This window comes from Clarias gariepinus, chromosome 19 (assembly GCF_024256425.1).
Source record: "Clarias gariepinus isolate MV-2021 ecotype Netherlands chromosome 19, CGAR_prim_01v2, whole genome shotgun sequence".
Taxonomy (NCBI): Eukaryota; Metazoa; Chordata; class Actinopteri; order Siluriformes; family Clariidae; genus Clarias; species Clarias gariepinus.
Genome location: NC_071118.1, coordinates 19,907,480 through 19,935,000, shown reverse-complemented (window position 1 = coordinate 19,935,000; position 27,521 = coordinate 19,907,480). Strand labels below are relative to the sequence as shown.

General features: G+C 38.6%; 1 protein-coding gene across 1 annotated transcript in view; it reads right to left on the bottom strand.

Moving 5' to 3' along the window:
• col27a1a (collagen, type XXVII, alpha 1a) overlaps positions 1-26,191 on the bottom strand; it is an 88,083-nt gene extending 61,892 nt beyond the window's left edge. The window contains exons 1-9 of the mRNA XM_053478827.1: positions 25,919-26,191; positions 22,996-23,066; positions 17,195-18,966; positions 14,130-14,183; positions 11,569-11,622; positions 11,303-11,356; positions 10,600-10,653; positions 3,201-3,245; positions 2,804-2,857 (exon numbers count right to left, since the gene is read on the bottom strand). Coding sequence (XP_053334802.1) covers positions 2,804-2,857; positions 3,201-3,245; positions 10,600-10,653; positions 11,303-11,356; positions 11,569-11,622; positions 14,130-14,183; positions 17,195-18,966; positions 22,996-23,066; positions 25,919-25,971 — 2,211 coding nt within the window. The 5' untranslated portion in view covers positions 25,972-26,191. The remainder of the gene's footprint in view (positions 1-2,803; positions 2,858-3,200; positions 3,246-10,599; positions 10,654-11,302; positions 11,357-11,568; positions 11,623-14,129; positions 14,184-17,194; positions 18,967-22,995; positions 23,067-25,918) is intronic.
• Positions 26,192-27,521: the final 1,330 nt, after the last annotated feature.

Here is a 27,521-nt window from a genome sequence, read left to right as displayed (position 1 = left end):
GAGCACAACAATATCAATAATTCCATTATCAAACACACAGTACACCTTTCATTTATTTTAATACCATTTCTTTACAATCCTCTGAAAAAATTATTATCTAAAAGGCGAATAAAAAATATGCTGGATTCTAATAATAATAAATAAATAAATTGATAATAAATTGGTATAGATGGTAATAGTCCTTGTGATTTGCTTTCTTATATGGACTATGACGAATAGCTTCAGCCAATGAGTGTGTGTGTGTGTGTGTGTGTGTGTGTGTGTGTGTGTGTGTGTGTGTGTGTGTGTGTGTGTGTGTGTGTGGTAGGGTTGATTATTCAGTATTATCTTCTATCAATACAGGTCTCTAGTGACATCTAGTGTATAGAAAGCTGTGGTACTCTAGTCGGTTATTGTCCCTGAATGACAAAAAGGGTAGTTGCATAGTTACTACTTAAAAAGATTTAACTGTAATCAAAAAAAAAGTTTACATATACTGGAAAGGCACTGTTAGTTTGTTGTTTGTTCTTTGAACTTCTAGTACTTCTGTTGCTTCAGTTGTTTCTCTGGTTAGGCTTTTTTCAAAATTGTCTTCAAAGGATTTAAGAGAAATGCTCAAACTGCTGATGTTAATATATAACATTATATATATATTATAATATATATATATTGATTGCTAACTAATCCAATTCCCAGACTATATATTATAATATATATATATTGATTGCTAACTAATCCAATTCCCAGACTAAGTGTACATACAGAATACTGTATCTGCCCCACTGTGCTTGTTCTGGGATAAAAATAAAGAGTTAAATTATACTTGTGTTCCACGGTGGCAAACTTTAGTGTGGAAAGCAGGAAAATTTATAAGGACCAAGACCTATGGAAATGTATTTATATGCACCTCAATATTGATCTAAGACAGGCTTGAAACAACAATAACATTTTCTCTGCGATACTGAATATATGTTTAACAAAAGATCATCCTGCTGGCTCTACTCAGGGAAATTTAATTAAGTATTAAATTCATAATTGTATAGTGCTATAGTATATGCTCAGGTTTTCCAAATGCTCCAAAACATGATACAGAGATTAGGCTTAACAGTGCAAATCAACAAAAAACTGGGGGAAATTTTTTAACCTGAGGCAGTGCTTTCTTTCTTATTAAGAATGCATCAACTACTTGACTGTACACACTAAATCTTCTCCCTAATTTTTCAGCCTAATGATGGCTTTCTCTGGCATAGCAAGAGATTCCAAATGCAGATGCCACCATTAAATACAAACCTGGTCATGAAGCAGTAAATTGTTCATCTACTTTTGGTCACATAAAGGGGAGAGGAAGATCTGTAATTCTTACAGTGTTATAATGTTTATGAACATGACTGTATATGAACTTTGGATGATAGCAGGAAAATGAACAACAACATACTACAATTCCATAATTCAATTTCTCTTTCGGTATAAAAACAAAGAGTTTTATTTTAATGACAGCAGAAGCTTCCTATGACCACCGTTATGAGTTCAAGATGCAGGAATGAATAGAGAGCAGTTTGCCCAAGAACTTTTGGCTTTATGCATTTTATGGTGATCTAGAATCACGTGGGGAAAGAAAGAAAAAGAAACAAAGCTGGATATTTAAAACAGCTTTAAAACGCTTAATCATTATAAAAGTTCAAACCAAAAGCAGCTTTAATCTCTGAGCAGTGGTTACTTCTTTACTGACACTGAAACTATGATGATGTTTAATCACTCAGCTTCCTGCTACAACAGATAAAACCTTTCGATACTTTATAAATGGCAGCCCAATACAGGGGCAAGACAAGCCTGTGCATACGATAGACAAAAAAAATATAAATAATAATAATAATAATAATAATTCTTAAAATAAATGACCCTTGTGAGCTAAAGCTGAGCATTGTAGTCCAGAATATTTTTGTTGACCTGTGTAAATTTGAATGTCTAAATTAAATGGACATACAGATTTTAACACGGAATCAGACCTAGTTTTCAAGTGTGCCAAATAAAAGATGTTAATTTACACATGCATAGCTCTGATAAACTGTGTGCATACTTTTTTTATGTCTGTCAAGCCCAGAAACAACACTGTAATATACATATGGTATATTCATTTCTTCATATTTTTCTTCCAAAGAGACAGAATCTTTTCTATTTTATTGTAGTCTGAGGAATGGTTCTCATGGCTTTTTGCTTTTATTCCCTGTACCTGACTGGTTCTTGTCTGTTAAGCCACACAGTGACCTATGAATCATTCAAGCATAAAAAAAAATCATGCTTAAGGCATGAATTAGTAAAAAAACAGGTGCAAATGAAGACAGGTGATCAGGCCAAATTAGTATACTGGTGATGCTGAATGCTGAATAGTTGGAACAGTCGAGAGAGAAAAGAGGTTGCTGCTGAGGTTGCAACATAAACAAAAAAAAGTTTAATTGTATCTTTAGGCGCTTTTCAGCCTGGCGCATGTAAAACCTTTGTTTCCATTTTTAATCTACATGATAACAACAACAATCTACATTATGTAATGTAATTTAATGTTATATGAAGAAATGAGTCGTATTTAACTTTTTTCGAGACCCAGTATTGTATGTATACAGTACATTACGTTTAAATTAGTTGGACTTTTTTTTTCTTTTGGGTAGAAATCCATGAAGTTCTATATTCATTAAGGCCAACATGCAAAATGGCTTACACGTAAAAAGCCTTCAGTTAATCAAAGCCCCAGACAGACAGACATGCACATACAACAACATGGACACACAACCACATACAAACACACTTCACAGCAGAAGATCTACTGCACCTGCCTGCCAGGATAACCTTTGGCACCAGCATTTCCATCAGGCCCTTGCACCCCCTGAAACAAAAAAAAAAATTTAAGTCCTAAAATAAAACATTACATTTAAACTGTAATGGCATAAATTTTGTACATGTAAGTAATAATTCACAGAACGAGTGAGAGCTCATAAGACAAGGATGAAACACTTAAAGTATTGTTTATTTGTTTTTTGTCTTTTTTGCTGTTTTATTTTGAAAAGAATAATAACTCCTCTCACCAGATTACAAAATGTGTGTGTGTGTGTGTGTGTGTGTGTGTGTGTGTGTGTGTGTGTGTGTGTGTGTGTGTGTTTACGTGTGTGTTTACGTGTGTGTGTGTGTTTACGTGTGTGTGTGTGTGTGTGTGTGTGTGTGTGACTCACTGCTTCCCCAGGGAGACCAGGTGGTCCAGGATGGCCTTTTTGACCCTTTAAAATAAAAAACAATATAAAACAATATAAACAACTTTAATTTATTCCCATACGCACACTCAAGCATCTTTCTGATATTTTTATGCTTTAACAAACTTTTATGTGACATTGTGCATGTGTGTCTGTATACGTGTGGCTCAGATGTAAATGTGTTCCAAGGGATATTCTCTACTGCAGCAAGAATGGAAAATATGCATCAAAAGTCAAATCCACACAGATTAATCTGTGTGTGTGTGTGTGTGTGTGTGTGTGTGTGTGTGTGTGCATGTGTGGGTTTTCTTCTTCACTAACTTCCCATAAATCCCAATGTTAATCAGTTGCTCTGGGAAGAATGAACAACGTTTGTATTTCTGCGAATGCTAGTCAGAGGTGGGTTATGGGATAATGCTAGTCAGACATGGGTTAACGCTAGTTAGTAGTGGGTAAGCACTAGTCAGAGGTGGGTCAATGTTAGTCAGAGGTGGGTTAATGCTAGTCACAGATGGGTTAGCACTAGTCAGGAGTGGCTTACCTAGACACAATGGCTAAACTCAGGGGTGGGTTAACACTAGTAAAAGAAGGGTTAAAACTAGTCAGACATGGGTTCATGCTAATCAGAAGTGGGTAAATGATATTTCAAGAAATACGTTTTTTAAGCAGATGCCAATTTGCTACTAGTCAGATGTGGGTTGTTACAAGTACAGTGGACATGCAACACCTGTTTGTGACTAATTAAGTACCATCAAAACAGCAAATCTGGGTACTCTGACAACCAGCAGCTATTACATGTGATCTGTTATTACACAAACAAGATGAATAATGGTAAACTTTCTTTTCTTTTTTTATAACAAATACCGCATGAAACCCTGAATAGCCACACATTCTGTTAAAACAATATGGGTTTGTCAATCAGTATGATAATACAACCCCAACTGCAGTAAATTTGGTACTGTATAGAAAATGACAGTAAAAACAAAAATGAGTCATCTGTAAAGTCTCTCCACCTTGTCCTATAATTAAAACACTACAACAATTGATTATTTAAAGATTTAAAATCTGGAGCCTGCAACATCCTTCAAAATTAGGACAGGACCAATTTTAGACCAATTTTAGACTATTAACAATGTGACAAGCTGAAATTACACGATAATGACAAACAAGTGCTGTTAAACAGGTGAACCAATTACACTATGGTATAAAATACAGAAAGGCCCAAACCTTCTAGTGGGCGACTTCTGGAGGTTACCAACAGATGTACCAGCAAATAATGCAACAATTTCAGAAATTTCTCAATGTTAGTACACAAGAAATTCAAGTAAATCTCAATGCATGAAGGGCAGGGCCGAAAGCCACTTCTGAATCTCTAAGGCCTCAGACCTCATCACTGTCTTCAAAACTATTATGCTTCTATTGTGGATATCATGATGTCATCTGTAAAACATTTTAATAAACCTTTTTTTATTAACACCATTCGTCACTATATTTACAATTGTAACTGAAAGCTCAAGAAAATAATACATCTGCATTTTCTAGAAGTTTCAAAGACTTCTTTGGGTGGCACACTGGAAACATGTTTTAAGGTTCGATTAGTAATAATAAGTAGTTTTTGGAAACAGCAGCTGTCATCTTCTCTGTGGCAAAGACAGAAAGGACCATCCAAGCTGTTATCAGGTCCAAAAGCCAGCATCAGTTATGATATGTACGATATGTATGATATGTGTGCCAGTGCCCGTGGGATGGGTAAATTGCATATCTCGAGGGCACGATTAGTGGAGAAAAATATGTTCTTTTTGGAGCAACAAATGTTGCAATCCAAACATCATTTTTTAGAGACATCCCGTTATTTTCCAGTAGGATAACGCCAAACCGCATTTTGCTCGGATTACACATTCATGGCTGCTAAAGAGTATGGGTGCTAGACTGGTTTGCCTGCCTAGTCTGATTGAGAATGTGTGGTCTATTATGAAGTGCAAAATATGGTAATGAAGACCCCGTACAAGTATGCACAAGACTTGCATAATGGAAAAAGGGGGGGGAGGGGGATTTAGCGCTGGCTAAATTTGAATAACTTGGTGTTTCCAGTGTGCAATTGTTTAAAAAGTATTATTAACAGAAATGATGATGTTGCACATTGATAAACAGCCAACTGTCCCAACGTTTTTGGAGAATGTTGCCAAATGTTCCGTTTTCAATAGATTATAAGTTAAAGACTCATTACAGATGACTCTTTTTTTATTTTATTGCAAACTTAATTACTGTCCAAACTTTTTTTTGTATTCCCCAGTAAGACTGAGCCTTGTTAGTAGCAAACTTTAGCTTAACGTTTATCCGTTGTTGATAGGAATAACCAACCAGAACTTATATGAGGAAGTAGGGTGAATGAGTCTGTTTTTCAGAGTGATATAGTCAGGGTTAGATTTAGGTGTAAGCATTTCATTACTTAATTGCATTAATAATAAAGTCTGTGTGTGTGCGTGCGTGCGTGTGTGTGTGTGTGTGTGTGTGTGTGTGTGTGTGTGTGTGTGTGTGTGTGTGTGTATACACAGTGGGAAATGTGTAGTTATTTATGTCTTGGCAGGACTCTTTCTGACCTGCCGAAGTCTGGAAATCCATTCACATGCAAAAAGCATGTACTTGAAATGCACATTCAAAGCCACACTCACAGACGCTGACACACACTCTCTGTCTCTTTCTCTTTTCTCGGCCAAGGTTGTGAAATTAAATACTGCATGCTGTGTTTTTGAGGGTTGGCTGCTTTTCTCATCAGTGTTTTCAACGGAAGCGATCTCACACACACACACACACACCCACACACCATAGGCATATACCAAATCTTTAAAAAGCAGGACGCTGATCTTAATTTTGTTGTGGGTAATAAAATACCATGATTTGCTGACTATGAACGTTTTGGAATCTCATAGCAAAATGTTAGTCCAACTTACCAATTTGACTTTTTCACAGCATCATTTTCTCAATTTATAATTCTCCATATCTACCCTCCTTACAAACATTGAAAAACATTTCCTACAAACAGTTTTGTACCTAAGTCAACAATAAAAAAAAGTGGATGCCATATTAACATCCAGAAGTACAACCCTCTCTGCAGCAATCCACCAATAGGCCTATACAGTAGAGTGGCCAGACGGAAGCCACTCCTTAGTAAAATGCACATGGCAGCCCACCTGGAGTTTGCCAAAAGGCACCAGAAGGACTCTCAGACCATGAGAAAGAAAATTCTCAGGTATGATGAGACTCTCTGGCCACTCTACCATATAGGCAAAATTGGTGGACTACTGCAGAGATGGTTGTCCTTCTGGAACGTTCTCCTCTCTCCACAGAGGACCTCTGGAGCTTTGAAAGAGTGACTATCGGGTTCTTGGTCACCTCCCTGACTAAGGCCCTTCTCCTCCGATTACTCAGTTTGGATGGTCGACCAGCTCTAGGAAGAATCCTAGTGGTTTCGAACTTCTTCGACTTACAGATGATGGAGGCCAGTGTCCTCATTGGGACCTTCAAAGCAGCAGAATTTTTTCTGTAACCTTCCCCAGATTTGTGCCCCGAGACAATTCTGTCTTGAGGGTCTACAGACAATTCCTTCATTACTTCATGCTAGGTTTGTGCTCTGACATGAACTGTCAACTGTGGGACCTTATATAGACAGGTGTGTGCCTTTCCAAATCATGTCCAATCAACTGAATTTACCACAGGTGGACTCCAATTAAGCTGCAGAAACATCTTAAGGATGATTAGAAGAAACCAGATGCGCCTGAGCTTAATTTGCGCTTCATGGCAAAGGCTGTGAATACTTATGTACATGTGCTTTCTCAATTTTAAATAAATTTGCAAAAATATGTAAAATATGTACTCTAATAAACTTTTTTTATGTTGTCACTATGGGGTGTGTAGAATTCTGAGGAAGAAAAATGAATTTAATCCATTTTAGAATAAGGCTGTGACATAACAAAATGTGGAAAAGGTGATGCGCTGTGAGTCCGGATGCACTATATATATATTTTTTTTTCCCCGTTATTTTTTTCCATTTCAAGAAAAGCTGCTTTGTGAATTTCATTGATTGTTTTGTATAAATTGCATTGAATTTGTGAATTTAGTCTTAATTATGGATTTCTCACCTACTTGTCAGAATGTGTTTCTAAAACTCTTGTTACACTATGAAATCAAGCAGCTGGTCAGTCAAAGTTACTGTTCTATAGTGAAGAGGACACTGTGACCATGAACATAGAACAACAAATTACACAGGTTTTGATTTAGCTTTGCTACATTTATTTGTGTTTTTGTTAAAAAAATATACATATAATAATAATAATGTCAGAAAATCCCAACTTTTCATCAAAGTTCCTGCTAAATGCTCATTATAATTCAGTGGCTCTGGGGTTAGAGAAGAATTTGGGATTCAGCCTTGTGTTAAGGCTGGTTAGCATCTAGCTCGTGCTAGCCATGAACAAAGTGATGAGGTGAGTTATGAACTTGTCAGTGTGTTGATGGAACTCAAGGTAAATAGCAGTAATAAAAGATTGAGAGACAATATAGATGGTTCTGATGCAATTCGGAACGGCTTAGAAGCAGATGATAAGGAGACAAACTGTTGTTTAAGATGACATGGTGTTAGCAGATATGCTAAAAGTGCATTGTGATTGGCTTTGAATGTGGGTTTGAGCAGACACCTGCTCCTCACCCCATCACTCGTCTCCAGTATCAAAGACTGCCACTGAATCTTTTAGTTATACGCAGTACCAAGCAGGACTGGACTACTTTTAAAATCTAGCAGAATATTAAGCTAGGAGAAGGTGCTAGAACCAGAACCGGCCAGGGTAAAGGTAAAGTTACAGCACCCAGAAAGGAAACAATTACCAGCAATAGACACTGCTGAATCAAACAAACATCAAAATGTCATAAAGGCATACCATTAAGGAGTCCAAGAAGACTAGTGGCACCTTTTAGACCTGGAAAAAATGCAATCCATGGCTACTCTAAGAGATGACCCAAGTAAAACTCTCAAACCAAATGAGAGCAATTGAGAAGAAATAACAAAAGCTAAGACTGACAAAATTATAACAGCTTCAAGCACCAGACAATGAGTGAATGTCATACTGAAATAGATAAAGAAGTGTATTAAAATTTGGAGGAGACAAAATTACCTCATATCGCATTTAAGTTTAGGCAAAAACTATGTGAAAAACAGTCTATCAGCATCACAGGGCAAAAATCCCAAGTAAATAACCAGCTAAATGATAAGAACAATATGAATACATCATAGCTTTACAAAGCTCAATCAACTGATCCTACAGCAGCCATCATCAATGCTATGATCAAACTGAAGTCTCAATGGAAGCTTCAGTAATTTAGCAAGCACACACAATGGAAAATTCACTTGTAAAATATAAATGTTGCTCATCAGCAGAAAATTTCAGAAGTGCATTTAAAGCTTCTGGAGAAACATTCTGAAAGATGTTAAGACACATACTACAGTAGATAGGCCTTTTGCGTCAAACAGTAAATCAAGGGGTTCTAGCATGTAATATCAGCATGAATCGATCATATTATTCATCAAGGACCTCACTAATTTTTAGGTGTATGTCCCTGACACGTGTTACGTGTGTACCATGTGTCAAAAAGAGCTATAAAGAGCTCCTTGGAAACTCCTTCATTGGCATCGAAAATGCTAAGAAAAAAAGAGGAATCCAAGATTAGCATGGATCGACTACAAGAAGGCATTTGATACTGCTTTCCCTAGATGTAGCAATGCATGGACAAGAACTTACAAAGCAAGCCCAAACATCATCAGCTTCCCTTAAAGGAGTAGAAGATGGAAATGTATATACCATCCTAAGGGTTGCAAAGCAGACATCAAGCTTAAGCTTAGAGGCGAGTGCCCAGAGAAAATAATATTTGGTCGAAGGTGTTAGGCACTTTAGGTACATACTTCAGCATCATTATACCACATTAGTTTCATCTTCTCATCTTAGATTAAGGAATAATCTATAAGGGAAAATCTTATAATGAAAATCCAACTGTACATGCTTATAACATTTTGTCTAGAATGGATGCATATGCAAACAGATGCATATTATGATAATTAGGTAAATTCTGAACCTAAACTTCTGTTTATTAAAAAGACACTGCCAAGTGGGTTTTTGGTTCCAACTCCAATAGTGTGCAAAGTCGCACACGATATTTTTAGGTCAGGTGAAAGCAAAGGACTTTTTGACATTGAAATGTAATACTGTTGGTGTCTTGAGGTTGTGGGGTTTGTTTTAGAATGCTCTCCAGCTCTGTAGGCGATACTGTGCCCAAAAAAACACAAACATGCTAATGTTGAAAGTTTGCTTTAGATTAATATTCAGAAAACAGAACATACAAACCAAATGTATGAACAAGGAAAATAATATTTTAGAAACGCAGCAAAAATCACTGAACGTGAGCACACCAAGACAGCGCTCTGAGGAAATTAGTTGAGTCTGTGGCTAATTAGCTATTAAAAGTTTTTCTAATTAAAATGATGTGCATAACGAAACCATTTACATCTTCCCACAAATAGACTTTAAAAGTTAGAGCACAATATTGATAAGTTTACAGAAAGATGAACTGGTAATGTGGCATACTAGCCGTTGTCTTGGTGGGCCGATGCACCGTGCATGCAACTTGTTAAAAAATAATAATATAGGCCTATAATTATCAATAATTGATAATTGAATTTGATTTTTTTTTGTCACAGTCTAACCCTAAGCCTTCACAGCCAACCTTATTTTCAAATAAAACATATCCATTTTAAGTACACCCAATTTAAAAAGTTTAGAACAGGCTGTTGGCGATTTGAGGCTACACAGCAGGTCAATGCAATTAGTGCAGCAGGATACAAAGGTCAGTTATTATAGGTTAGTTGGACTAGAAGGATTAAGCAGAAAAAGCACATCTTTCCAAAGGTTTATTTGGTGTGTGTGTGTGTGTGTGTGTGTGTGTGTGTAAGATGCTAAAAGGCATAAAGACCTATCAAGATGGGTTGGAATGTGAATGTGTGTGTCTCTGATTCAGCATCACAGCTGTGTTTAACATTCATCTGGGACTCCCTGCAGTGTTTACAGTTATATCCATGACAACACACAAACACATGCACACAGAGAGACACTACAGTATGTCTGTTAAAAAAAAAAAAAAAAGTATATAGAGGATATGTCAGAGACGGAAATGTAAGTAATAATGATTTGTTAAAGCATGGGGGAAACATGCAAGAGAAAGAGCAAGAAAGACAGTATGGGTGTGAGAAATAAAGAGAGAGAGAGGGAGAGAGAGAGAGAGAGAGAGAGAGGGAGAGAGAGTGAGAGAGAGTAAAAAGGTCAGTGGTTTTGCTCCCTACCTTCTGACCCTCTGCCCCAGATAAACCAACAGGACCAATAATACCAGGATCTCCCTACAAACAAATACATATATTAATAGCAATAAACTCCACAGGCTTTGACAGAAAATTATTAATATAAATAGTTTTTACATTTGTTTCTTGCATATTTTGCATGTGAGAAATTTTGTATGCAAAAATAAAATGTGTATGTATGCACAAAATGTTATATTTTATTTTGTATGTACAAAAATAATATTAATAAAATCGTAGTGATTTTAAACATTTGTTGTTCTAAGCAATTATTGGCAATGTGTAATATATTATATATTGACATTTTTTTAGAAAAGTTATCACTTAGGACGTTTACAAATCCAGATTATACATATATGCAGTCTGTGGTTGACTTTTGAGAAACTCATTAGAGTCTACTGGTAACAAACTATTGTTACATCAATATTTTATCATAGTGAACATACAATACTGGTAAATAATACAGTATATTCATTCTTCATTATCTATAGTGCTTATCCTGTAGGGTTATCTCTCCTTCTAAAGCTACTTTACCCAGAAATCTAGTTATAATTTAGGTTGACTGAGTTCTGCAGCATGCATATATATTTCTGCTTATTTTATTGTTGCTACGTATTGGGGAAAAACAATATCTTTGTGAACAAAGTGTGAGAGTGTAAACACTTGCAGTGCAGGGCCGTTCTTCACTCACTTTCTTTCCTTTAGGGGCTATTCCAGGTGAAAGTCCAGGGTCACCCTTATTCCCCTGAAAAAAAAGAAGCACAACTAGGGTAAAAGACAGAGAAGGATGTAGGTGAAGAGAAATTAAAGTATGTAATAAGTGTTGTAAACTATATGAATACAGGATGAAGAACAGGATGAAGGTGAATGGGGATGTCATACTGACTAAACGGACCTTAAAAAGTAAGAGAGAGAGAGAGAGAGAGAGAGAGAGAGAGAGAGATAGAGCATAAATACCTTCAAGCCTGGGGGACCTGGCCTTCCTGGATTACCATGTGGCCCAGGTGGTCCCTGCAACAGCGGTAAAGTGGCAAGAAGTTCAGGCAAATGTACAAATTTTCTGGTTACATCCAAGTCCAAGCAAGGTTAAAACACTGAAACCTATGACCCCTGACCCAGTAAACCTGAATGTCTTTCCTGGTTCCAGACTTCAAACAAGAGGTCATGGTCAGTAAGGTGAACTGGCTATGACAAATAAAAGAGCTTAGACATGGCAAACTGTGTGACCATGAATGTATGTGTAAGTGTGCATGTATTAAAAAAAAAACTCCACTTAGACAAGGCTCCTTTCATACTCAAACACACATAGGTAACACATACACACAAACAAACCAGTAAACACGCATACGCGATGACACAGCCTAGTATGACCCCTGGTCTCGACACATGGGTGTATGAGTTTACCTTAGCAACAGTTACTAATGAAATACATCACACCCACATGTGCCTTAGCCAAAGGTCAAGGGTGAGACCCTGAACTGTGCGTCATTCGTTTGTGGTCATGCTTGCATATAGGGGCCAAACACTAAGACTTTTGATCTCTTAACATCATGTTTCATAATTGGAATCATTTAATGGCATGATAGGTGGATACACACATGCACAAAAGTAAGTACATAATGAATACTGCAGTTTCTGTTGTACTCTACTGTGGAAAATAATTACTTAGTAGTCTTATTCTACTACACTACTAGGGGTGAGAATCACTCAGACTCACCAGAGCCATGGGCTAAAAAAAAAAGGTTAAAATCTGGTCTGCAAGTAACACTACTCTAGTATGCATCACAGGTAACATGGGTCTCTTGAACTGGGTTCAAGTATGCTTATGCAATTAGTTCTTTTACCCAGTAGGCTAACCTGTATTTAGACAGCAGAGCCATTTATGGTGCTCCCCAAAGCACACAAATACCTGGTTACTCATGTGCCAACTGGCAGTTGCTTCCATATAGCAAAAATCACATTAAATCTTCCCTTCATAGTCATGGAAAATTCTGCAAACTTCTCAGCACCAAGACCAAGGTGGGATAACTTGGGACCACAGTTTTTGGTGTGAATTTGTTTTAGTATATAGCACAACTCTTCAGCCACATGAACAAACAACCTGTTTTGTGCATAGCGAGAACCTTAATACATATCAAAATATGTTGTCATTAAAAGCCATCACCAAAGTGGCAAAACATGCAGTTCCTTGAATGCCCACTATGAGCCAGCTCCAAAAGCAAGTTAATCTTCATAGAGTCCCATGTTAAAATGTTCAACTTTTTTAAAAGAAATAAATGAAGAAAAAATAAGATTTTGATCTCAGTAGCTACGGGGGCCATAAATTTATAGTAGGAGTAGTTAAACTTATAGTACCGGTCAAAAGTTTGGGCCAGTTTGAATTTTCTGAACAATACTGGAGATTTCAAAACAATAAAATAAGATATATTGCATCTAGTAATTAAGTAACAACAACAGTCAATTGTTATTTTAAGACAAAAAGCTTAGCTGTTCTTGAACAGTTCTTGCAAAAAGTGCATTCGCAAAACCCATTAAGCACCAGGGCTCTCTAAAGAAGACCATCAACTGGCTTTCATGAATCAAGATCAACTGGCTCTCATATACAGTACATTAGACCATCCCAGGAAAGCAAGACCTTACATCTGCTGCAGAGGAGAAGTTTATTTAAAGTTACCAGCCTTAAAAATAATCAATTAACAGCACCTCAAATTTGAGTCGTTATGAAGGCTTTACATAGCATAAGTAGCAGACACATCTCAATATCAACTGTTCAAAGGAAATTATTGCATATTTTGGATGCCTTCAGCACTGTTTTAGTGTATAAGGAAAAAAAAAACAGGAACAACTATGGAATTAAAAGATGTGTATAACTTTTGACTGGTAGTTTACCACAAGGAATGTAGGAATTGATTAACGTATTGATAACGGAATTCAGTCAAATGCAAAGTTACATTAGCATATAAATTAATTTTAGTGGCCCCTTAGCATTTTAGCTAAGCTAAGCTAGCTAGCTTGCGCTAATGTAAGATAAGTAGTTGAGGTCCAACCATAGCCATGCTCTGTTTGGTACTTTTTTTTAGGTGGAATTATGATGCCGTTGAGCATCTACCACGATTGAGCTTCAAAACCTTCAGTAAACCTATGGGTGACATCACGGTGGGTTTGTCCAGTTCTATTCATAAAGTCTATGGCTAAAACTAGCAAAGGGTAAACCACTGACATCTGTCCATCTGTACAGACATGGAGGAATTTCCATTACATCACCTCACTTGTGGAAGCATGTATCCTTTATATAAAACAATATTATGTTTACATCACTTTTGTCACATGTCATAATAAGAAGATGTTTGTGTCACACAGATCCCAAATTCTGCCTGTCAATTTTAAATTGAAGAAATTAACACACTAAAGATTTGTGACTTTTGATGGGATGCTATTTTATAAACAACATTTGGGGTTAGGCTTTTGAGAAAAAAAGACACACACACACACACACACACACACACACACACACATACCTGTGGTCCCCGTTTTCCTGGTGCCCCTGGTTTTCCTGGCGGTCCCTGAATTCCCTAAAAAAGACAAGTGCCAAGAGTTATCCTTCTATACCTGAATATGCATAGTCTCACACACACAAACACACACAAACATCAAGTCTTTATTGACTTCCTTTATTCCAGGTGCATGCATATATACAGGAAATTATTGGAATAAATATCATTTTTATAAAAATGGCATGAAATGTGTTTAGCCCATTGGTCTTTCAGTGTGATTCTCTGTAAAACAGCTCACACACATTCTCTTTTCATTTGAGTCAAAATCTGACATGTATAAAAGAAGATACATCATTTTTGGTGTTCCCGATTAAAATGCCGTAAAGTAAAAAAAATAAGTTTGGTTATGTTCACACAAGAGTTAAGAAACATATGTAAATGTGACTTTTTAGTAATGAAATAGGGTAAACAATAAAATCCCCTCTACTTACACCCTACTTTTTCTTTCCTTTTAAACCCCCCCCCTTCCCCAATAACCCCCCCCCCACCCCCATCTCAACATGCCACGTGGCGATGGATGAAAGGCCTCTATTGACAAAAGCTCTTGAGGGTGGGGGTTGCGTTTGTATTTATGTAAAGAATCTCTAGGGGTTACAGCTATGCATCTACAAATGGGAGACAGTAACTTTTTTACCAGAGGTGCAGTCTCTGTCACACACACTTATATCCCAGTGTCCGTCTCTGTGGGAATACATTTCCCTTTTAAAGTGTCTAGTCTGCACTGTGATGCTCGTGTGTGCGTGTGTCATTTAGGGTGGGGTTATGTGTTATAACCGAAGAATAGGTTTAATAAAAGGGTCTTATGCCCATTAGGTACATTTTCTGTTGAGACATGTCATTTCCTTTAGGGCAGATATACACTTTATGGTGTGTGTGTGTGTGTGTGTGTGTGTGTGCGTGCCCGCACGTTTGTGTGTGTGTGTGTAAGAGAGTGTGTGAGTGTTTGTAAATAAGAGGGTGTCTGAGGTGTGTCAGCAGGGTAAGTTAGAATTAGAGTGTGTGTGATTAAGGTGGATAATAGTGCATTTCAGCTAATAAACTGGTAAGAACAGAGGACTCACATTACACACACACACACACACACAAGCACACACACAGACACACTCCTGGTAATGCTCTCTCTGCATTTTACCCATATAATTGTAGTGACACAGACACACGTCCTCTAGTCTGTCATTTTGTAAAATGTCTAGTTCTCCCTATAGTGTGTTTAGTGATACAGGAATGCAGCAGCTTTGGAGCCTTTTAGTTAATTTGCTAACATAAAAAAGAATCTGTGTTTGTGTGTAACTCCGTCACATCTCACCTGCAAACTAATGAAATAACTCACAAGGAAACATATACTTCTTTGAATGTTTGGTTTAAAATGAAACTCATAATGATTTACAGGACTTTAACAAGGGCATATATGGGTATATGCATGTATAAATATGTTCATGCCATTATTCTTTGCTTATACATGTCATACATATTGGCCAGGGGTAGCTCAGTGGTTAAAGCATTGGTCTACGGTTCGGAAGATCCCAGGTTCAAACCCCACAACCACCAAGTTGCCACTGTTGGGCCCTTGAGCAAGGCCCTTAACCCTCAACTGCTCAGATGTATAATGAGATAAAAATGTAAGTCGTTCTGGATAAGAGCGTCTGCCTAAATGTACATAAACATGCACGTTTCCTGTCTATATTTTACCAAATCAAAGGAATGTCAAACATACATTAAACCTGAGCTAGTAATCTGTACAAATAAAAGAAAGGTTTTGTCTGTACATTGGTCAGAACTCCACTCTTTCAATGATATCTTTACATTTCATACGTTGGAGAACCTGAAACCTGCCTCTGAAAAAATTTCTGTCTACTGTATGTGTTTGTAGAGGCAGATTATGTGACGGCATCACTAGCTAGACAGAATTTAATGAAACTTTTGCAGTTGTACTGTACTTAGATATCTACCTGAATTTTACCCTGCACCATAAATGATGTTATGAACAGTTATGAGTCGGTTTAATAATCTACTTTAAAATTATCTATTATTAAGTTACTTGCTTAATGTAAACAAACACCTGCACCAATAGATATTCATTAGAATATCTATTGGTGCAGGTAATAAATAATTTTACTTAGTATGTCTTTACCTTCACTCACCTTTGCTGAAATAACACCTCTGAAGTGGTATGAGTGAATTTTAACGCACTGTTGTTTTAATATAAATTTAAATTTTTATCTGTCCTACTTTTTGATTTATCATGTGATTCAGCCTCCAGTTACTGAACAGGGAGTGTATTTAGCTGACGATTAAAAAAGTTCAACTTAGCATAAACAAGGCATAAACATAAACTTTTCTATACTCTTTCTTTCCCATTAATTGTAATAAGATGAAATGATATTAGATTTAAAATTTTGCATGGACTACGTAAATTTTGTACAATTTCCAAATTTTCCCATTATTCCAGTGGAAACCAATACCCTAATGTTGTCACGCAAAAAACATTTGTGAAATTACAGTAAAAAAAACTTAGGGGTTTATCTTTGTTGCAGGCAGACGTGTACTCTATGTGGGCTGGGTAATATCACTGATTAAATTAAAGCTGGTCAGTTTATTTTAAGCTTTAGCCTTTTAACTATTTTTACAAATATGTAAAAATGTGATATGATTTCCCATAAACAACGAGTACTTCAGCTAATTAACTATATATACAATATGCCATTATATTAACTACAAAATAAACTTCATGTTTAAAAACTTCTAGTTGACTTGCATTCCATTTAGAACAAGACTGCATAATTAGAGGGCAACATTTGTATGATGCCAAGAGAAATGCTAACTTCTGGCTCAATGTTAGCATTCCATTTATCATACTCCTTTACAAAACCCATTACTGAAAAAGACCTGATAATTCATCTGCACTGTCAAACTTACTTTTTCTTAATGTGATACTTGTGTTGCAAAATTGCAGTTACAGAAAAAGGTCCAAAATTTCTATCAATTATCACAATACAATATCAATGATGCATACTGATCTAGGATCTTACCACAGGTCCAAGTTCTCCCTTTTGCCCCGGTGGTCCAATCTGAGAACCAAACAGTTCAGGATCCAGATCCCAGCCCTGAAGTCCATCAGCAGGCAGAACTGTCCATAGCTCTGGGACCATTGTGGTAGCATGTACCACTGAGCTTTTTGTTGGTTTTACTGGAAGGCCCGTAGGTGTCTTTGGAACAGGAATGACAGGTGTAGTCCTGGGCATTGCGGGCATATGTCTAGGTGTCTGTTGAGTGCTGGTTGGGATCTTTTTAGTTGGTGCAGGGCTCAGTTTCTTGGGGGTAGTTGGAACCTTATTGGACAAGGATATCGATACATTTAATTGCTGCTTAGTGGAACTGGCAGTAGGGGGAAAAGAAGAGGGAGGTGGGGTTGCTGGGATTTTTTTTCTGGTTGTTTCTGATAAAGGTTTAGAAGGGAAGGGTTTGGGAAAAGACCCTTTTGAAACTATGGGTTTGATGGCTATAGATTTTGCAACTGGAGGTTTAGAGGGCTTTACTGGTGCTGGTTTAGAAGCTAAATGTTTTGAACTGTTGGGTTTTGACATGGTTGTGGGTTTTACACTAGCAGGTTTTGATACACTAATGAGTTTTACGTTTGAAAGTTTTGACACACTTGTGAATTTTGAGCTGTTAAGTTTTGAAGCACTGGTGGGTTTTGAGGTTTTTGATATGCTTGTGTGTTTTAAACTGTTCGGTTTTGACACATCAAGCAGATTTGAGACTGTCGGTATTGGACCGACAGTAAACATTGTGTGTAACAGTTTTGGAGTACCAGCTTTAGCATGAGATTTTGCTGTAGGGTTTCTGAACCCCGTTGGTTTTGTGGCAGCGATAGATTTTCCCAACTTAGGCTTGAAAGCTGTCGGTTTGGGGCTTTTTTGGGGCAACACATTGGGTGAACTGAAAGTTGGTGCCAGTGTGGCAGTGTTTGAGTTTTCATGGAATGGTGGCGGTTCGAGTCCTATTTGAATTGGAGGAATTTGAGGAGCTGCTGTGGCTTGTAATCCCTTAGAGTTATGGTTGGCTCTGACACCAGGTGTGACAGAGACATTCAAGCGTTTTAAGGGAATTAGAGTGGGTATTACTGCAAGGGTAATATTGGATGGGGATGACCGCACCGTTGTAAAGGGTAAAGGCAGCAGGTGAGAGGGCGGTGCTGGCCTATACGCATCATTTTCTCTGCACTCCTTGCGAATGGCCTTGCAGTAGTTAACCTGTCCTGCAGATACCACATCGAACTGGCACACTGCACCCTCAAAGGGTTCAACGCCACGTAGGAGGGCACTGCTCCCACCCAGTCGGAAGGTGCTTCGGGGGTCCAGCTGAAATGGTGGAGGTAGTGGAAATTCTTGGGTTTCTCCACTGCTGCCATCATTACAAGCAGGCAGAAGAGTGACTGTCCGGCCAGCAAGCAAAAAGGCCAAGTGGTGCCAGCGGCCATCATGAAGGTGATATGGAAAGCGGACCGAGTTGGCAGGTCCAGCATGGAGTGTAAGGTCATTTGGCGAAACCTGTAGGCCTAACTGGAGTCGAGAGCCAGAGAAAACAGAGAAAAGGAAAGCAGAGTTGGCACGATGTGAGCGAATGCTCAGCACAAGTGTGGTATTCCAGGAGAAGAGCTTTGGGAATATTGAACGTGTGGCAGCAGTGACACGTGCCCGTGCTGTGAGGATGATGCTGGAGCGAAGTGGGATGACACCAAATGGGACAGAGCGAGAACCCTGTTCAATGCGAAGAGCCAACCGCTGTAACACGTCCACATCTGCAACACAGATTTATATATACGTGTCTATTAATGCATACCAATACAGAGTGACACAAATAGATATCCCCATTCATACACATTTGTGCACATTTATACATAACTGCACAAATACATAAACATAATATGACTCCAGATACCCTTGATAAAGATGAGTGCAGGAAGTTTCAATTTCACACTGAAAATATAGCAGAAATCTAAATTGTGAAGAAAATATAAGCCTTATGAAATATTTTTAACAAAGCCTTTTGTCAGATTTTGGAACCTCTGGGAATCATAATGAATAACATGTAACTAGAGCACAGTCCCATTTAAATTATACAGTTTTCATAGTAATGACTTCCAGTTTTAGTAATGAATAAATATGAGGTGGCAAAAAAGCTAAACTCCACACTCATCAACATGGGGAAGAGTAAAGAATGATACATACAAATGAAAGCAGACAAAATTATGTTGACCTTCATAAATCAGAACGACATCCAAAACGACCAGAGCTCTAATCAACTTACGCACCTGAAAGATGACGCAAGTATCTTTTTCCCAAGCACAGTGGAGGAGAAAAAACTTCTCCCTGAATAATGGTTAGAGTTTTCCATAACATCAACTTCCATGCCAACTTCCATAACTTCCATGCCAAAAACTGTTTGGAAGTAGACCTTCTGGGTTCTGTGGGCTGATGAGAAAAATATCCTACTACCTAATAATAACCTACACTCAAGGTGGGTATAATAATCCCCGGGGTTAAGTACAGAGGAGAATTTATGCTGCGGTTGGGCTGTTTTTTATCTAAAGGCGCCCAGGACCTTGTTAGGATAGACGGCAGCAAGGACTCTACGATGTACCATTGGATAATAAATGAAAGTACAACTGTCTTGTGGTTGGATCTTCCAGCAGCACAGTAATTCAAAATAAAAAAAATCCCCCAAATATTTTACCACAGAATTAATCTTTTTATGTCTCTCTCAGTCCCCTGACCTAACACTTACTGACAAAATGTGGAGAGAACCTGGAACATACAACACGAACAAAGTAGACATTAACAAAAACATTGTACACTTCTTCTTCTTCTTCTTATACTTCCTAAGGTCTATTTTTTCACTGTAAAGTTTTTACTATAAGACGTATAACACATGGAACTAACAGCACTGATGAATATGTCATCTGCCAACAAGTATCATCCTTCTTGTTACAAATTTGTTACAAAATATCCTTAAGCTCTACTTTCAACAGGGGAACACATCAAACTATTTCAAACTAGTCTGGAAAAAATGTTTAACCTTTGCTGTGACTTTAATGTTATCTGGATCAATTCCAAAATATAATCAGTTTGTCTCCTGGTTACAGTGATTATTCCACATTAATTTCACAACCACTCAATGACTCTTCCTTGTGATGTCAAGCTGAAGAGAATCCCGGCTGGATGAACAAACATCTTAGGCAGCCAGAAAACGGGCCTTACTTTCCTGAATATGGACATGAAATTCACATCTCTTTATAAAACTATTTTATACATGTGACTTGACTTTCTTGACTTGACCCTTTTTTGCATTCATTGCAAAAATCTCATCGGTTTCCAGTGATAATTCCAAACAAATCTTACAAACAGGAATCCACTTGTCCTTGAGATATTGTACAAAAGGGGATCTCAGGGAGACAAACAAATGGATGTAGAAAATGTAGTCAACCTGAAAACACAAGACACACAATGTGCTTCTTCTACATAGACTGTTGAGGCATGGACTCCACAAGACCTCTGAAGGCGTGAGGTGGTATCTGGCACCAAGACTGCAGATCTTGTAAGTTGCAATGTCACACTTGTTTGTCCAACACATACCAGAGATGTTCAATCGGATTGAGATGTGGGGAATTTCTAGGCCAAGTCAACACCTTGAACTCTGCCATGTTCCTCATACCATTCTTCAACAATTTATACACAGTGCAGCAGTGCACAAGGAAGCATAAAGGAGACAAGATGGCGCGGCACATCACTCAGTCATTGAGTTCGCCCATGTCGCTTTCGGCGATTCGTGAGTACTCACTTTCTTGGGTTTGCTTTCAGATTGAGTGAGTGTTAATAGGACGCAGGTTACATTGTGTTTATCCCTTGCTCCCCATTCGAGAGAGTCCTTTAAACAATCGCGTGGTTATCAGCCTACTTGTGTTACTCCGCGTTTGGGTTTACCATCCACGCTACAAAGGGCTAACCGCTAAAGCTACGTGTTCTGGTCTACTCAGGTTAGTTCATGACAACTTGCCTGTATCCATATTACACAAAAATGCGACTTTGCACTCCCTTGCATAAAAATGCACCAGACAGACACACAGAGAGATTCCTGCCTTTATTAGAGATAAGAATATATTCAGCCCCTTCCCACCGAAGCTTCGAATATCCGATGTTGATCACTACCGAATATTTGAAGCTCAAAAAATGGTTTTCGGACCAGCCCTAACTAGTTCTGGAGCAATGTTCATGTAGGTGTTTTGTATTAAAGCAGTTTCCAGAGGAAAGATAGGAAACATGTGTTTCCAGGAGATAGGTGGTTAGGCAGTGCACACCAATCAGCATGGGCACTCTGGTCTGACGCTACAAATTTCAATATGCAGCAAGCTGCAATGCACAGTGTGTTTTAACACCTTTCTATCAAGGCGAGCATTAACTTTTTAGCAATTTGTGCTACAGTAGCTCCTAGATCAGCCAGCATTCATGATCCTGTCATGAGTTCACCAGTCGTCCCTACTTGGACCACTTTTGGTAGGTATTAACCACTGTATACCAGAAACTGTTTTTGGAGATGCCCCAACCCATATATCTAGGCATCAAAGATTGGCCCCTTATCAAAGTCACTCACATCCTTACACTTGAACGTTTTACCTCCTTCCGAACATTAATACTGACTCAATTCATAGCCCAATAAAAAACATCTACATATCTTAAATACTTGGCTTCTATACAACAACAAAAAAAACTAAAAACACTGCATTTTTGCTGTTCTCATGCAATGCTCCTCATATTAATGATCACTGTCTACTCGGTCCTATACTCTTTTTGCACTCTCTTCATCTACAGTATGCCTCACATTGTCCTTTCCTCATGTTATAGTATTGCCATTGTTAAAGCAACCGTTAGTCAGATCCAGATCTCTGGATTGCATCATAATCACATAAATGTGTGAATGGTGTACAGTAGTAAGTCTCTGTGTTTGTGTGAATGGGGAGGGGTGTATGATCTTCTGGGAAAACATGATTTAAGACAGAGAGTTGAATGAGTTAGTTTCAGTAGAGAGTCGGTCTTAATGTGCGTCTATCACTTTGCTATACAATGCCAGGAAACAGTTAACAGGTCCCAGCTGGAACGTATGTGTCTGTTAGTGCACCATGTTGGCTTTACCACAGAAACACACACATTCACATACTTTAAGATCTGGCCAGCTCCAAAACCACAGAACTTCCCTATATAAGTGTGTTTCTGCTCCCAAAGAAACTAAAGCCCCTGAAGTGAAGCATTTTGCCAGATGTATGTGTGTGTATGCGCGTGTGTGTGTGTGTGTGTGTGTGTGTGTGTGTGTGTGTGTGTGTGTGTGTGGTGGGCGTGTGTCTTTCCAGCATACTGTATGTGATATGAGCAGTCAGGATTCATGCGCGCGCACACACACACACACACACACACACAAGGAAACATTTTCTCACATCTGTAAAGTTACAGAACATGATGGAAAAACTGCAGTAAGTGGGGACCTTGGGAAAATAAAGAAATAACTGCTGAAATATTGGGGGCTGGTGTATGTGTGTGTGTGTGTGTGGGTGTGTGTTTTTCCTCCAGAATATAAAAGTAACTCAACTAAACAGGTACAGACACACTACATTATAGAGTACTAATAATCTAAAAACCATTCTATTTTTAAGGAAATATCCACTGACCACACACACAGACACATACACACAGAGTCATATATACAATATAATGACTGGTACATGGTACATGATGGCTCAGTGGTGAAGGTTCCAAATGAGTTAAATCAATAAACCTACCTTCAGACAGCGCTTGTGGTAGTCCTGAAGAACAAGTGCAGCACAGAAGAGTACACAGGAGTAGAGCTCTCCTAAACAAACAGATAAAAATATAAGTTCATAATTTATAATATGCAATAACAATACTACAAAATTATTAATAATCAACAATACATTTTTAACACACCTGCATAGTTTAAACCGTAAACCTAAATGTGTGCGACTTCTTCGTACCCTCACCCAGTCCACCTCTGGGTTTAGCTATGGAAAGCCTTCATATTTGTGCCTGAGTATGCTATACCCTGCAAGGGTGATGATGATTTAGATTATGCAAATGTATCTGGTCAAGCTTATTCATATCCCTTGTGGTGTGAAAGCCCCCTAAAGTATAACGGTTTTACATCTTACCATCCAATAAGTTATTACGGTATGATTTGATTATTTTTATGTGTTTTTTCTTCATTAAACATCCAAAAGTTTTAGCATTTTAGTGAATTGGTGCTTTTGACATGAATGACATACTGTAATCCACAGTAGCTTTGGCCAGTATTAGCCACATTAGGCCTACTATTAGGTCAAAAAGTAAAACCTGATAAAACAGTCAACATTTCTGTCAAGTTAGTAAGATAGCTACAACGAAACAACTCAAATATCCATGAGTTCAGTCACTCTGTGAAATGTGAACATTATTTCACAATTTATGATCTCAGTGCTATCGGGAAACGGTTTACTTCTGCACTAGTAAAGAACACAAGACCAAAATGTTTATATGGAACTGTTGAACACACACAAACACAGGCGCACATCCCAAGACTTCCAACATGGTGTGTCTGTAAGTGTGTTTTTTTTCTTCTGACAGCTGTTTTATACATTACCTGCTGCCAGTAAGTGTGTGTGTGTGGTGTGTGTGTAGGTGTGTGTGTGTATATATATATGTGTGGAAAACACACTGTGTGTGTGTGTGTGTGTGTGTGTGTGTGTGTGAGTGTGCGCGTGTGTATGTGAACAAAAGCGCAAATACACATTCCCAGACTCCCTAAGGAGAGGGATACCTGTAACAGGAAGTAAAACATCTGACCACAGAACTTCTCAGTCTGCTCTTTGACCTCACACATACAAACTAACCGCAAACAGACAAGCGTGAGATGGTGTGTGTGTGTGTGTGTGCGTGTGTGTAAGGAAGTGTGTAGACTCATTCATGTTCTGAAATGTAATATGTGACTCACACTCTTAACTGAAGATCTCACCAGCCCACCTGAGATGACGCATATGTGTGTGTGTGTGTGTGTGTGTGTGTGTGTATTCTGCCTGCCTGCCTGCCTGTGTAGAGTTTGTAGACCCATTCCTTACAACACCAGTAGAGAGCACTGATGCACATTTTCTGCTTCCGAATCCAGGAAACTTACAGAACCCCCCTTTTACAAGGAAACAATAATTTGTCATGGTTTCTGTAAAAAGGCTTTTTTTTTTACGGTTGATGGCAGATGGCTCCAGTGTTAGTGCTTTAAAACAGCCAGATCTAAAGCATTGGAATATCGCTGTTGAGGCATCACTTATGAGTGATATAAATTACACTCCATGAAGTAGTGTTATAGGAAAGTCCAGGATGACACTCACATGTGGCTGATCATTATCATTATTATATCAACATTCCAGCTGATAAGGTTCTTGTGCACGCATTCCCCATTGTGTTTTTCCAAACCTGTTTCATTTGGAATCGGATCTGAAAATGAAACACTTAGCTGTGTGGTTATGCATTAAATGAAGAGGGGAAAACTTTGGATTATATGTTGGGATTTGTGGACTGTGGCACTGAGTTACACTTAACCTTCAGGCCACATACAGTACTACATTTATCTCCCAGCATCAAGTGTTCCGATAATAAGCACATGTAATCAACGCAGTTCAATCGCCCCCTAGTGGACAACATCGACCAAGGCAGGCGACAAGTCACACCGGATTAATCCGAGAGCTAAGTAAAGGCTTAAATGTTGAAATCATCCATGACGCGCCGTCAATCAACAGTTTCCATTCATTCGTTTTTTTTCTTGTAATCGTATAATTAGAAGGACACAGTCAGAACACAGTTCGTATGTAAATGCAATACATATTCAAAGGTAAATTGAATAAGGGACCCAAGATCTAGTGTACTTCACTAAAAGCCCAACATAATTACTATGTGGGTCCTTCGTATAGGGCTCTGCGGTAGGGCATACAGGATTAGAATAATGAGTAAACTTATTTGCATTATGGCCTATGTAGTGGACTTTGTATACAATTTTATACGTGTGTATGTAATTTTAACAATAAATAAGACCCTCTTGAATAAATGGCTCTCATCAAATCATAAATAACGATCAAACCTCAAGAAAAGGAAAGGTTTGCCTAAGGCTATTTATCAGTCAGTCATAATGACTTTATCAGACTTTCTAATAAGAAGACGAAAGGGTTTCACCTGGGCTCTGTCCCTAATGGCATCCTTTTAGCCTATATCCCAGGAGTTAGTGCAAGGTGCGATACAATTCACAAACCTCTATCTCTAGCGTATTAATAGCCTATAAATACTTTCAGACAATGTGTTCGCTCTTTAAAGCTCTTCATCTGAACCTCAGTAAGAACCCTTAAAGTTCTCTGCATGACCCTACAACTAGTAATTTATATGAAAAGAAGCAGCGCTTTTAGGAACGCAGGAACCACAATTCCACCTAAAAACGCTTTAAGTGTAGGGTAGAGAGGGTTTAGTGCGCTACATCAGATTGAGTTTGAGCCTCCTGTTGTTCATCTGAGAGCTTCAGATCGCCGCCAATCTACACACAGGTAAACTGCGCTGCTCGAGCGCTTAAACACTGCAGCCCATTCATACGTCTCTCTCTCTCTCACACACACACGCACAACTCAAATGACTCGCACAGTGCGTACAGCCGGTAGAGTGAAGTGCACTTACTTCGCGTGGAGGTGAGAGGTACCGCGGTCTCTCCTTCGGGTCGCTAAATTCATTTGTATTCATTTGTCCTGCCAGTTCAAAGTCCTGATCCGTTAATGTGCCGTCGCCAGCCGGTACCCTCCTGCGTCGATGCCGACGGTGCGGAACGGAAGAATCCTGGGGTCGCGCTCTAACCCCGCCAAAGGACCGGCAAAGAAATAATCCGTAATTCGTGCAGCGCGGCTCCGCGAGCGCCTCTTCTCTCTCCCGCCGTCTCCCGGAACAGGCATTTATGCGGACAGGACGCACGCGCTCGCTTTGCACATCGGCTTTTTGGAGGCACGAGCGGACCGGCGTCGTCCCTCTTCTATTTACACCCCCACTCCTCCGCCCCCTTCACACACACACACACACACACCTTAGAAAAGGCTAACCGTGCGGAGAAGCGCTCGCGGGATGGTGTCGGGTTTCTCCGTTAAATACCGCCTGTTATATTTTTACAGAACATTCGATCTTTTATTATTATTATTATTATTATTATTATTATTATTAAAGTTTTACAGTTTTGCACCTAAATAAAAAAAACAACAACATGTATCCTAAACTTTCTTGAAAGTACCTCTCCTGCAAAGTTCTTGAAACACGACTCCCAAGGCACAAACACACGAACGCGCGCGCGTTCACACACACGCACACACACACACACACACTAGCCCTCAGGTCTGTACGAGGTCCTTAATATACTACTTAGGACTTCTTGAGTAGTCTTCAGGTCGTCGACCCCAGCATAAGATATTACACTTTTTACTTTGTACAGATGCCCTAAAGATGAGTTTAGGAAGTCAGTCCCAAGGACGTCTGGAGTGTTAACATTTTTAGGGTTTTAATGAGTGCTAAAGACATCTCCAGTAGGTCTCCAGTTTGCACGGTCCTAAAGATGCCCTGCATCATTGGTTGTAAATAACTATAAAGTAAATAAAGTCCACATTCATAAAAATAGGCTAAATGAGAAAACTGAAATGGAAAAGAATGGACTCATTGTACTTGGTGACAAACTACTACAACTACTGTACAAATATCCTTATCAGTGATGTTGAACTGAAATAACTGAATCCTATGGAGAAGAAAGAAGAATTGTGATGGCAGCCATGTGTAGGGTCTTTTTAAACAGGTATCCTGAAAATTAATGGCTAAAAAGAGCGCTCTCTTACTGTAGAAATTATTTACTCACTTACTCACTCATTGTTTATACCGCTTTATCCTGTATACAGGGGTGGGGGCATGCCATTGCAGGAGACTTAGGGCACAAGGCAGGGTATACCCTGGATGGGGTCCCAATCCATTGCAAGACACACGCCACACACACACACACACACAGTCATTTGCACACTACAGGAAATTTGGGAACAGTATGATGAGGAAACCCACCATGGGGAGAAACTCAAACAGACCCAAGGCAGGAATCGAACCCTGACCCAGGAGGTGCAAGGCAACAGTGCAACAGTGCAGATTTTTGTGCATTTTTAATTTTAAATGAAAAAGTGCTCTTATTTTAAATAAAAAGCTGCAACTAAATAATTTTGTTCTATGTAGCCTAAAAGATTTATGCCAGCAACACAGGAGG